The sequence below is a fragment of the Xenopus tropicalis genome, chromosome 1 (assembly GCF_000004195.4).
Source record: "Xenopus tropicalis strain Nigerian chromosome 1, UCB_Xtro_10.0, whole genome shotgun sequence".
NCBI classification, from domain to species: domain Eukaryota; kingdom Metazoa; phylum Chordata; class Amphibia; order Anura; family Pipidae; genus Xenopus; species Xenopus tropicalis.
In genome coordinates, this window is record NC_030677.2 from 155,505,861 (window position 1) to 155,519,833 (window position 13,973).

At 39.4% G+C, this 13,973-nt stretch overlaps 1 protein-coding gene across 6 annotated transcripts in view; it reads right to left on the reverse strand.

Moving 5' to 3' along the window:
• Window positions 1-13,293, reverse strand: part of golga3 (golgin A3) — a 28,886-nt gene extending 15,593 nt beyond the window's left edge. Inside the window, exons 1-8 of one of the 6 annotated variants that reach the window (XM_004910570.4) lie at window positions 12,988-13,293; window positions 11,015-11,250; window positions 6,662-6,934; window positions 5,412-5,524; window positions 2,990-3,672; window positions 2,675-2,786; window positions 1,389-1,695; window positions 125-327 (exon numbers count right to left, since the gene is read on the reverse strand). In XM_004910570.4, the coding sequence (XP_004910627.2) occupies window positions 125-327; window positions 1,389-1,695; window positions 2,675-2,786; window positions 2,990-3,672; window positions 5,412-5,524; window positions 6,662-6,934; window positions 11,015-11,135 (1,812 nt within the window). In that variant the 5' untranslated portion in view covers window positions 11,136-11,250; window positions 12,988-13,293. Of the gene's footprint in view, window positions 1-124; window positions 328-1,388; window positions 1,696-2,674; window positions 2,787-2,989; window positions 3,673-5,411; window positions 5,525-6,661; window positions 6,935-7,212; window positions 7,328-7,389; window positions 7,419-7,986; window positions 8,163-11,014; window positions 11,330-12,987 lie in introns of those variants that run through there. The other 5 variants (XM_004910571.4, XM_002931878.5, XM_012969383.3 and 2 more) reach the window with 5 other exon arrangements.
• Between the last annotated feature and the right edge of the window lie 680 nt (window positions 13,294-13,973).

Sequence of the window (13,973 nt, forward strand, 5' to 3'; positions counted from 1 at the left end):
TCAAAAGATGGCAAGCGCTGTGTTTTGTTCAGATCTTACAAAGTTATAAAAAATGCCATGGGATTTAAAGAAAAAAATTGCCTTTGTCTAGAAATAAAAAAAGTACACTTTTGAGGTAACTTACCTGTATGTTTGCCATCTCACTTTGAAGTCTCACTCTAGCCTCTTGGGCAAGTGTTAGCTGCTGCTGGTACCAATCACGTGTCTGTTGCAAGGATGCAATTTCTGTCTTGGAAGCCTTAAGTTTGTTGGTAAGAGTTGAGCGGTCAAGTTGAACCTGTTGCAACTGATACTGTAGAGAGACTGTCTGTTGCCGCAGGTCATGAACTACAGGAAAAATGGGCAATTTCACATTTACATTTCCGGTTTCTGTAGTACTGAATTTATACATTTTAATTGTGCCAGAAACTATGGAGATCTGTACTGAAAATTCTGTTCACAGCTATACACTTATATACTTTAAGAATGAGAATAGTTAATGACTCATTCTGTTGTTAGGGTGAAGGCACATAGGGGCGATTAGTCGCTGTGACTTTTAAGCAAGTCTGTCGCAGCGACTTTTCTTCCATAGGCTATAATATAAGTCACCGCGACTAAACGATTGTGAGTTTTTGCTGCACAGGTTAGTCACCATGACTTTTTAAAAAGCTGCGGCGACTAAACGCCACATGTGTTTTTGTCCTTAGCCTTATATAAATGCATGATAAATCTCTAAGGATTTTAAAGGAGAAGGAAAGGTAAAAACTAAGTAAGCTTTATCAGAAAGGTCTATGTAAATACAGCCATAAGCACTCACAGATATGCTGCACCGAATCCTTTATCAAAAGAAACACAGGATTTCTTGTCTCCTTTTTTGTGAACATGTTCTTCGGCATCAGACTTCCTCTCTTTTAGGGCTCCTTCAGGTCTGGGACATGAGTCTGCTCAGTTCTCTCCCTTCTCCTGCTCCCCCCTCCCATAAGAATGCATAAGAACTTACTCCCCCCTTCCTAAGGAATGTGTGATCTGAGCTTCCAACAGCTATAACTGCAGCAGGAAACTACCAAGACCAAGCTAAAATGGCAGCTGCTATCAGTGGGAATTTCTTGGGCTCTTTACTCAGGTATAGTATATCTTTTTGCCGAATAAATATAGCGTTCCAGGTGGCACTAATGTGGTGACTGTTGGCAGTAAAATGCCAAAATGGCTTTCCTTCTACTTTAAAAATAGATTCTGTATTTAATTTACCCTCTTAGGTACTACAGTCGTGAGTTGGGTTTGAGAATAAGGATAAAAATTTTGCCAGCATTCACTAAGGGGAGGAATCTGTTTTAAGATGCAAGAGTATTTCTGAGTGGCTTGGGCAGCAGCAATACAAAAAAAAAAAAAAAAGATAAAATTCAACTAACCAGCATTATCCTTCTGGATGATAATCCTCTGCAGCTCCTCTACCTTGCCCATAAGTCGCTGGTACTGCTCTTCTGCCACTTGCAGGTCGTTTCCCAAAGAAGCCAAACTACTATTTTTGACCTCTAAGCTGTTCTGTAGATCTGCCATTGCCCTCTCCAAATCCAAGCAGGATTTCTTCAAGTTGAGCACCTCAGAGCTTAAAGACTCCTGTTTTTTTTGGCTTGTTTCTTGGTTTTCCAACTCTGCTTGGAGCTTAGTGCTCACTGCAGCCAGCTGGGCCTGTAATTCAGTCTTTTCTTTTAGAGCCTGCAGGGAAGAATACATTCAGTAAACATCCTGCAGATTGTTTGTGACCATGACACAAAATGGTGGCACCACCCTCCCCTATAAAGGCTAGTAAAACATAATCAATGCATCCACTAACTCAGCATTTATATGAAAACCTGACACTTTAACAAAATGGAGAAACAATTCAAGTATTGTTTTCTTTTACAGCACATGTCTCAACTGGTGGTGGTGGTATTTTAATGCCAATGGATGAAACAGACTATTGAATAAAAAGGTGAGAAACAGTACTGCAAATGAAAAAACAGCAATTGTTTTTCAGTATTTTTCTAATGGAAGAGTGTCTCTCTTCTCACTGGGATGTCTCATTGGGGATAGGTGGACATTTTATTTTATATGGAATTTCTAATGTAAATTGATTGTAGACATGCTGACTCTACTGGGGAAAAGAGCAGAGATCCCAAACATGTTGATTTGAATAAAATTGCAATTTAATGAATTATGCATGGTCTCCAGTAGATATTGTTTTCACTTACACAATAAGTAGGGTTCAGATAATACAAATCGAGGGGAACACATACTCTACACAAGACACAGTCATCAAGAATAAAAATGGTGATATCCCAGTAAGCAAAAAATAGTTGACCGGCACAACGAGTGTAATGCAAGCAGGGCTTAGCCCCTGCATGTTTATTAAAAAAATAGCAGCAATGTTTTGGGGGCGTACCCCTTCGTCAGGCATACAAACCAGAGCAGTGAACAAGATTAAATAGTCTCACATTTCATTTGCATACAAAATTGTGCAATTAGCATATTTAACCTTTAACAATCTGTAAAAGCCATTTTACAGTGTACACTGTGCACAGTTATTATATACATTTGGCATATGACTCCTCAGTATTCAAAAGTCAACATTAACTAGATGCAGCGAAGAGTTCAGTGCAGTTAGCAGTAAACAATACACAATTAAATATGTATATAGAGAAAATGTACTTTTTACCTGGCTAGCTTCTGAAGTTAATGACTCAAGCTGTCCTTCCAGTCTCATTTTCTCCTTTAAAACCTGCAGTAGCTCGTCATGAGTTCCAGCAATTGAGCTCTCCATTGATATGCTGAATTACAACCCAGAAGAAAATAGAAAAAAGTGTCAGTTAATAGATGAAAGGAAACCTGTCTACTTGATTTCCAGACTACTACGCACAGTACAGTTACTGTTACCCATACTTTGCAGTCGCCCCAACAAACATACAAATACACATGTTCAAATTAAAACAAGAGTAATCTGTAATATTTAACTTCCCAACATAATAATTACCTGCTTGAAATACTGTCCCTTCTGCTTCTGGGTTCCCCATTGATTTCTTGTTCTTGGGCATTATGCTCTGTGGCTGCTGCTTGAAGTACATCGCTAAGCGAAGGGTAATGTCCAACATCTTCCGCAGCAATAACCTGCCCATTTACAGTGTAATCTGCTTCCTGCTTGGGAGATGTAGCTTGTCGTACATAAGCACCTCTGCTGGCAGATGCACTACTATATGTAGAGCTGTCACTCTCATTCCCATCTTGCCTTATACCTATTTCACTTCCATCCAACTCAGAGCCATTGTCACCAAAACTCAAGCCATCAAAATGTTCACTGCTGTCCGCACTGATTTCAGACACTACTGATGTCATGCTACCCCTGCTGGGTTTCAAGGATCCTGAGGATGCATCTGAGTAACCTGGGCTGGAATTTTTGTATTCAGATTCTTCTGTCCGGTAGTCCGCCAGGGAACGGATCTTACTGGAAGACTTGGAAGACCGAGAGGACTTCTTTTCTTTGGAAGATGAAGGAAGGCCCAGACTACCCAGTTTTGGCCCACGTGGAACATTTGTGCGAAGGAAAGTATACTCCTTTGTCATAGCAACAGTACTGGCTCGAGGCAGGGTCTCAGGGTTAAACATAAGTTCAGGATCAAGAGTGCTAGAGGGTCGGCTTTTCGGAGTACTATGATTAGACTAAAATGATGAGAAAAAAAAAAAAAGACATGATGGTAAGAAGCTTTCTTTCTCCAAAGGAAACTTGCATATAAAATTTTATTTTTCCCCCCTAAGTGACAACATTTAGTAGAGCAATTGTATGGCCACCTTTACACTTTATAGTCAATTAAACTCTGCGGATAAATACCATTAATATGCCACAGTCAATTCACTACAAATATAGTGCTAAATAGCTATTCACTCACAAGATGTGAAAAGTATAATACACAGAACCCTATTTTCCTACACATTTGCACTGGACATATGGATCAGTAAGAGGTTGCTTCCTCAGATAGAACTGTTTTATCTCAGCCTAAGGGCTCTGGCACACGGGGAGATTAGTCGCCCGCGACAAATCTCCCTTGTCACAGGCGACTAATCTCCCCGAGTTGCCATGACCCGCCATCCCACCGGCGAAAATGTAAGTCGCCGGCGGGATGGCACACGCGGTGGCGTGATTTCCCGAATTTGCCGAAAGAGACTCGCAAGTCTTTTTCGGCGATTTTGGGAAATCGCTCCGCCGCGTGTGCCATCCCGCCGGCAACTTACATGTTCGCCGGTGGGATGGCGGGTCATGGCAACTCGGGGAGATTAGTCGCCCGCGAACATGGAGTTTTGTCGCGGGCGACTAATTTCCCCGTGTGCCAGAGCCCTAAGGAGACTCATAAGTCTAAATGCAAATAAAATGCTATCAGTCAGGTCTGAGCAAATGCTCTACTCAAACAGTTACTTCACTGCATATTACACTCCTAAGGGGTATATTTATCATGCTGTGTAAAAAGTGGAGTAAAACATTACCGGTGATGTTGTTCATAGCAGCCAATCAGATGCTTTGCTTTGGTTTTCTAACTGCTGAAATGTAATTGCTGATTGGTTGCCCTAGGTAACATTATCGGTAATGCTTCACTCAACTTTTTACACAGCATGATAAATATATCTGTTCTCCTGTTTGAAGGGCTTTACCCCATGGTACCTGTACATCCCTCAGAGAGATATATTTATGCAAATATTCATGCTTACAAAAAATAAAAGAAAAATGTAAGTATATTAGAAATCACACATTTAATTGAGCTTCCAGGAAAATATGCCTCAAGTGACATCACTAGGAACGGATTATCACTACAGTGTAAAATATTTTAACCATACAATGCCAGTGGGACATTTTTTAACACCCCGTTGTAGAATTTTTTTGGTAGAATTTTAACAAATGTAACCTTAAATTTCAAAAAGTATATTAGAAAGATGTACTGTAGTAAACTGTAAGAAAACACATGAAATTAGAATTTGTGTAGATGCATGATAGCAGCAAACACAGAGGTGCAGAATTACCAAAACCATGTTAAATAATGGAAAGCATGCTACTGTATACTATGTTGGCAGTGATCCCCAACCAGTGGCTCAGGGGCAACATGTTGCTCACCAACCCCTTGGATGTTGCTCCCAGTGCCCCCAAACCAGGTAGTTATTTTTGAATTCCTGACATGGAGGCAAGGTTTGGTTGAATAAAAACAAGATTTACTACCAAATAAAGCCTCCTGTAAGCTGATAGTGTGCATAGAGGCTACCTAATGGCCCATCTTAGCCCTTATTTGGCACCTCTATGAACTTTTATGATGCTTGTGTTGCTCTCCAAGTCTTTTAACATTTGACTGTGGCTCACGAGTAAGAAAGGTTGGTGATCTCTGCTATGTTGGCATTTAGAAAACACAAGAACTTACTCTCTCCTGATGGCGCTTTACTCTGTATTGCTTTAGCTGTTCCTCCAGGCGGCGTCTAGCTTGAAGTCGTATTTGCTCCTCTCTTTCCAGTGGAAGGGGAGCTTCACTAGAGCCTGCAGGAGTGAATCAAATAAGTATAAAGGACAGGCTGGTAGAGTTAGTGTGCAAAAATGAAAAGGTTGCCTACTTTAAGATACCCTAATCTGCACATAATCAATTAAATTAATGTTAATACAGAAATGCCCTGTACCGTAGAAAAAAAGAAAGCACAAGCCAAGTCGGATTAGAGAAGCACAAAGAAATGGCAAATATATTACAGATAAAAGACAAGAACTTCAAACCAGAAACCAGTCCACTACTATAGGAGGCCCGCCAAACAGATAACTTCAGCAATGAAAAGATCATGTATACACTGACTTAGATATACAATCTCTTTATGGACGTACAACTGCAATACAAATATATTTTTTTATTACAACAGGCTGCAAGCAGAAAGGGTGAGTCTGAAATGCTGTAGCCTGCAAAGATATATATGATTCTTCCATCCACACAGGACAAAAGAGAACTGGTCATTTATCTATGCTAGGCAATACAACAAGGTGATGGGAAAGGTCAGTAGGTAACTATGCTAAGCACACTTGATCTGCAGTACAACTTTTATAGGGTTCGCTGCAGTGGCCCATGTACAGTTTGGGTTCTGTGCATAAACTGAGAAAAATAGGAGGGTCAGCTGCAGAGATGGAATGGTCAGCTCACCAATAAAACTGCTGCCGAGTTTTCGGCAAAATCCGAAAATAAATAAAATATTTGATACAAGTAAGTGAATATGACATGGCTGGCCTACATTCTTCTCTTTCCAATAAAGAATGGGACTTAAGTGCAAAAATGCTGCCCATCAATTTGTTTTTAATTTTTATTTAAGTGTTATTTAATCTACAAAATATTGTCATATTTTACTATATATATCATTTTTTTTAAAATTCTTTAGGTGCTCTAGTTTACTACAACCCCACCAGACTAAAGGGCCTTATTGTGACAGCCGATTAAATAATTGGAGATTTCTCTCCTTTAATTTGAATTTTCGCCTAATTTAGTAATCCAACACTTCTTATGGGTAACTTTTTACCCAGTAAAATTAGGAGACTTATTTAAGAGATCTTAACCCAGGAGTTGTTGAATGCAGATTTTGCAGTAAGCGCTAGTGGAGCAAAGCAAGCGAGAAAGAATTGCTTGAGTAAAAGAGTGCTTACACAAATCTGTTTCCTGCATGTGAAGGCTTAGCTTCAGAGACTGCAAAGCTTCTTTCTTATGAACTATGCTCTTAGCACTAGATTCCATTAGGTTGTCACTGAAACCAGCCACACCTGGGGATGCTGATACGGTAGGGACATTTCTTGTGGAGTCCACAGATAAAATGGGCTCGATGCCATGAAGTGGAGGTCCATTCGGACATGCATCTTCTTTGCTGCTTATCGACACATTATCCACATCCTTAGGAAGCTGGTTTGAATTAATGCTAGTCACTATAACAGAGAAGAAATATAACTCAGTTAACAGAATTCTTCATAAATATATTATATTAAAGCTACAGATTCCTATTTGTGACCCCTTGAACATTAACTGAGAGTTTTAGTACAACAACGGCAACAGGTTATAGTCTGGATATCTTTCTGCAGTATTTTAATTTAAAGGGCCACTGGCACCTGCAAATAGGTCTTTGAATTTTGCCATGCTGTTTTTTTCTGTAAATGATTTTTTTATTCAGTATTTTCAAAAACTAAGTATCCCTCAACTTACTTACTTCTGGGTATCTGTTGCATGTGGTTGTAGGACTCCAGAAAATAAAATCCTGGAAACAGTAACTGAGTCTGTGAAACAGACTCTAGACAATACCATTTCATTACTTTTGTAATGGGGCACTTTACTAGTTCCTTAATGTATATAAACCCCTTCTACTTGTAGACCAGTCCAAACTTACTGATTAGAGTGTGTTATCACCGGGTAAATCTGTGGAAAAAAAAGGATACGCCAATTGCTTGTATAAGACCACAAAAAAAGGCATCCATTATCGGAAACATTAAATCCCGGTATGTAAAATTGGGGCTCTGTTCTAGAATACACACATACCAACTAATAAACAAAATGAACAAATAAACTAAATGTAGCTCTTGAGATCGCTGCAGCCTGATGCTATGCTTGCCCAAGTAGTCATCCAAGTCACTCTTAGAGGCACTAATGAAATCTGTCATCACAATATCCCTGGGCAGGGCATTCCCCAACCTCCACCTGCAACATTGCACTGCATACTCAAGAAAAGGCCTTTTTTTATGCTTGTGTGCCATAAATTAATGTCCTTTCTTATGCAAGACAGCACTTTATTTGCTTAAGTTGCCACTGACTAACACCGTCTAGAGGTACAAAGTTTGTTATTCACAAGAATCCCCAAAATTCTTTGCAATTGAGAATACCCCCAACATCATATTTATGTTATTTCTACCAACAATAATAACTTTGCATTTACAGTCATGGCCAAAATTGTTGGCACCCCAGAAATTTTTCAAGGAAAAACACTCACACATGCACTTCAATGCATTTCCTACTGAAATCAATGGGAGCCTTTGAAGGCGTCCATGGGCATTTCTCTGCAGGTGGAAAAATGACTGAAGATAAAATGTATCATTTTATCTTCTGCCATATTTTTTTTTACACAGCATGTGAAAAAGTTTCAAGGTTGTATGTCAGTCAGCTCTGATATAAGGAACAGATTGCAGTCTGAGTCAGTAAACTGGAATGCTCAACTGTTTAATAGCATGCCTAAGCTGTCTTTAGCATGGAACAAATGTTAGGTTGAGGCTGCACAATAAACCTTTTCATATCTTAAATAGGATCTAAAAAAAATAAATTAGTATCTGAGATTTGCAGTGAAGATTTGAGCAAATCAGTTCATTGTTATAGCTATACAGTTCCCCTTAAAGCTAGTGCCACACAGGGACAAATGCAGGCAGAAAATCAGCCCCTAAGCTGGCACTGCCCGGGTGCAGGCACAAGCATTTCAGCCAAAAGAGTATTTCAGCCAGAAACTGCTCAACTATGTCAGGCTGAAATACGCTGCATATGCCTGCACCCGGGCCAAAGCATTGTTTCCAGGTGAAGGCAAAACTTTCCGATTTTTAAAGTGTAGAGGCAGATTCTCGGCCTGCGCTTATCCGCAGTCTGAGAATCTGCCCTGTGTGGCCCTAGCCTTAAGCATCTGTGCTGAAGAACAGGGCACTACTCAACAGCCTTTACCTTTCAGCCTTTACCTTTTCATATCCCAGTGTTGCTGAGGTCAGCGAAGCCTTGAAGTGCACAACCTGTACAGCTACATGTAACATCAAGTGAGGGCAGAAGAGTCTTCTGATATGTGATGTAGAAACCCAGTATCGAAAAAGATTTAAATTGTAATACAGCCTATTTCAAACAAATTATTACATTTTAATGTAATTTTTGAATGATTCCTTTTTCTCTGTAATAGAGTAACATTACCTTGTAATTGATGGTCACTAAGCTTTATGAATCCATATGAAAGCCCATTGGGTTTTGATTAAATGTTTTTAGGAAAGCCCTAACAAATCAGCACCCCGCCTGCCTCCCTGTGCATTTACATGGTGGTTTCAACTGGCTCCAAAAACATCATAACTATTGCAGGAAAATCATCCCAAACAATATGTAAAAAAAGAAAAATAAATAATTTATTTAAGATTTAAAACAGTTTTATTAAAATATCCATGAGTTTTTCAAGTTGTCATATAACTAAAGCCAGTAAATGAAAATCATTTGAAAAAAATGTTTACATAATAACTTTATGACTGTATTCAGAGCAGATATGACCAGGTGATTGTTAACTGGCTGCTAAAAGATCCTATTGTATGTTTCCCAGTCAGGCATAACCTTTTAAAAAGGATATCCTTGATTACAGAATCACAGCCAAGATATGCAGTTTTGCATCTAAAGTGCTTAACTATGTGTTTCCTCTTACAGCTTTCAGTTAACATTATTTTAATTCATTTCTCTTTTCATTGCTTTCAAATCCTGCTGCTCAAATTTGTTAATAATAAGCACCTTCTTATAATTAAAAATATGAATATTCTGTCACCTCCCACTCAATCAATATTTTGGTTGCAAACACTGTGCTGTTGACACCAGCCCACAAAATGACAACCAGGGGCAAATTTTGATTTGGTGCATGCCAAGACCTGACTTCTCTAACCCTTTAGCAGTGGCAATTCTCAGTATTGTCTATGGCAAGGTATTTTCTGGCTTTTAGTAGTAGTGACAAGTAGCTGCTACTAAGTAGCTCCTTGTGTATATCTTGTGCCCCCAGGTGCATTAACTGCCTTGCCAGTTAAAAACAGCCTATAGCAGTAGCTGTTATGGCTAAATGTTTTGTTACACATCCCAACTACGATATAATTAATCCTCATTGGAGGCAAAACAAGCCTATTGGCTTTATTCAATATTTAAATAATTTTCTAGCAGACTTAAGTTATGGAGATCCAAATTACAGAAAGATCCCTAATCCAAAAACCCCAGGTCCCGAGCATTCTGGATAACAGGTCCCATACCTGTAATAGTAACAAACACTAATGTAACAGCAGACAACTGTATAATTGTCACTCATCCAGCGTGACTGAAGCACACCACGGGGGTAGACCATGGCAACAGGAAAAGCACCGAAAGGAAAGGATGACAGAATGCCTACAGCCATGGCATATTGCTAAGCAAAGCAATGCAGGAACTATAACTTGCCTCAATTTCACTGTGAGTCAGTTGGATGGAACTTGCAAACCTTAATTTGGCTCCAGCAATCTGAATCTCTTAGGATATTAATAGGTGGGATACTGGACAGTTCACAGTAGAGTTATGGTTATCCTAATTCAAGATATACGGATGCCCGCATAGAGTGACTCAACAAATAGCACCATGCTGAGTGGCACTCTGAGAAATTTGCACAAAGTTTTGAAGAATGAAATAAAAGGTTTTTATTTGGGTAAATTAAAACATTTATTTCACTTTCAACACTCAAAATTCCTGAGCGTGTCACTGAGTAAAAAGGCACTTGTCTAATATAAATTGTATTTAATTGAATCTGCATTTTAATAATTCCTCTAGTCACGTGATCTTAGTGCTATGTGACGTATAATGATGAAAATGAGCTGGTGAAATATAACTATAGACATTACATAAATAAGTGAATACTGACACTTCAGATATAAAGCTTTCTTCAAAATGGATGAATGCTAATAAATTCAAGCTAAACAAAAAAAAAGTGTGTCAGTTTCTAGAGCACAAAGAATTTCAAAGAAAACATTTTTCTGACAACTAAAAAAAGCCACCAGAAGAATGACAATATTTGCATTATACCATACATACATTTTAAACATCTTGAATGTTAGCCCCAAGTGCATTAAAAACAAAACAAAACATTGTTTAAGCAAATTATGCCGTTATTATCTAAACATTTGAACAAAAGGAAAGCACTGGAAGCATTTGCTGACTATATTTGTTTACAATGCTTTAGAAATCACATTAGCTATGAATCCTTAATAAACTGCTCTACTCACCAAGAATGCCTTCTGCGATAGATGCTGTTTTGGGATCAAAAAACTCCACTTTGCTAACTGTAGTCCTTTCTCCATTCAGTGCGTTGCAGGGAAAATTCTGAGTGGAAGCTTGTTGTTCCATTGTTAAAGTTGCCAAATGCACAAGATTAAAAAGTTTTCTGAATGGCCTCCAATATTGTTTTTCTCTCCATCAGAATGATGCACTTGCATCAAATCCTTTTTAGACTTCCTCACACCTGACAAGAAGTGCACAGTACATTTTAAGCAAGAAAAGAAGACTCCAGAAGCCAGACAGTTGCAATGTTTATCTTTTACCTAGAAAAGCAAAACAAATGCATTGTATTTTAGGCAACTGAACATGTAACCATGGATGCAACATTCTTTTCAAACACAGGGCTAGAGAAATTTGGTCTCTGTTAAACTTATGTCCAATTGCTTATTACATCCCTTAGGTTGCTGTTTTGAGAGCCAAGGAATCCCATCGGATGATGTAAAAAAAATTTCACAAAAAATGCAAATGTTTGACCCTAAAATGTAAAATGAAAGAGGCACTAATTTCACTTTAAACAGGGACGCTTTGGTTGAAATATATGGTTATCAATATATTTGACCAACAATCTACTACAGTGCAGTCTGATTTTTTACACACAGCACAGCATGTCTGAGAGCCGGGTTAAATGATGGTGTTATACATTTAAATGTACATAGCCTTTGAGCAGACTGGGAGGCCACTAAAATCCTTTGGTTGGCCACATTTGGCCCACGGGCCTCCAGTTAGACAAACCTAATCTCCTATATGGGCAACTCCTATGTGGTTATTTGAAATTGCTTTCAAGTTAGTCTATCAGATTGCAGTTTATCCACAAAGAAAATTTGGTCTGCCAATGCCTTCACAGGTACTAGCAGAAAGTTGCTGGACAACATGAAAGTGGCAGTAGCCTGCACTCCTCTACATGCTTCTGTTATCCACTTGTTCAAAACAGGTTGAAAAGATCACAAGGTAATAAAAATATACATAGACATTTCAGCCTGTGTTCCCATGCATTCCAATTCAGGGGAGCACAGGATAAAACTCCTTCTTTCTTACTGGCCTGTACTGACACAGGTGCATACAAGGCGCATACAAGCACTGAACGCAGGTGGAACGCAACCTGTCAGTTATAGCTTCTAATGCTAATGGACTACTGCTGCACAAATATGGCATAGAGAAACATGGGGGATTAGATATCAGGTAACGTGAAAACATTGGGAAAATACTTTAAACGCAAAATTAGAAATAGCATGAAAAAGCAGGAGTCATGCAAAAATGACATTTATCTGTATTGAATACAAAACTGTACAATGTTTACACTGTGTCAGTATAACAAGGCATTAAGCTATGCAGATTGTGTAAGGCATGGGTATCTGTTGTGTTACTGAGAGCAGTTTCAGCTCACAAAGGTCAGGGGGATACTGGGTGGGATGTGGGCTGGTTAGTGATCTGGGCCAGATATCTTACTGAGAACTAGTTTATCAGCTCACTGGGAATACTGGATGAGTGACTAGGCAGCAGGGGAGAGGTTAAGGGTTGGTTGGTGAGCAAGAACCAAGGGACATGGGTGCAGTACTAACAGATATGGTTGCTCAGAAAGAATGGCTAGGTGCCATCTCACTGATAATAATGCATATGCCTATGGCACATTATAATGGGGTTTAATGGCCAAATATTTCTGTGAGCAAGAAATAAAAGGACTTACAGCAGCTGGATGATAAGGACCAAAAACCCCGGTGTCTGAATGACAGGGACTAAGTACGAGAAGGGCTACAGGGTGCGTGTAGGGGTAACAAAGTGAATAATAGTAACAGTAATTATGATGACACCCAAGGTCTGTGTAGGAATATGTGACAAGGAAGCAGAGGAGATGCGCAGCAGCTTGTGACACTAGGTTCCACAAGGAAAGTGACAGCACAGACACATTAGCCAATTCTCTTACCGGGAACAGCTCAGGTTACATTCCTCTATCTCTCCGTTCTCCCTCTGCCTCTCCCACTAGACGTGGCTCTTGGCGACCGGTCTGCTGGCTCCTACTTTCCCTTCCCCTCGGAAACCCGCGCCCCCCGGAACCAAACGCTAAACCTTCCCCTGCCCGAGCAATACCGTTCCACTGCGTGTCCGAGGCCTAGCTATTGCTCCCATAAGGGCTTCCCCGTGTTAGTCTTTGGGAAAGAAACTCGCCTATCCCTGCGGAACATAAACATTTCCTCAATATGACAGCCGGCCTGGTTTCCGTCGGAACATATAAAACGATGCACAAGCTTCCTGCGACACCTGGAGAAAAAGGCGGGGCTAGGAATTTTAAGTAATTCTCGGGCAGAAGAGGCGAACGTGTTGTGCTGTGGTTGGCATGGCCTGGGGGTTTGTTTATAAGTGTCTTCGCTAATTGAAAAGCGTGGAATATGGGGAATAAAAGTTTAGACAGCTGCTGTTCTGTTGCGACTACATTCACTAGTGCCGTGTTTCTCTTGACTCTGTGCGCAAAAATATTCTGTGCCTATTTTGAAAGTGCAGCGCTACAGGGCTGGTTTTACTTACATAGGTGTTTTACTAACCCCACGCAGTGGCAGCCGACGAGTTATTACAGTTTATTCTACTGCAGATTAGAAAATGAAAGCAAAAATGCACATTGTCAGCCCCACTGGTGCAACTAAAGGAGCAGTAAATCCATTTTTTTGATTTTTTTTTTTAGATGAGCTCAATAATTTGGCCTTTTCTTGAACGAACAAAAAAAAAATCTATATTTATAAAGAGCTCAGTATCTTAATTTAACCAAAACTGCACAGTTTACATGTGGAAAGCTTAGCGAAAAATTCATAGTATTGCTTTATAATAGTAAAAAAAAAAAAGGAAAACATTGATTTTATACATTAAATGTATAGGCCAAATACATTGGTCAAACAAGTCTTATTTATGCTCATATTG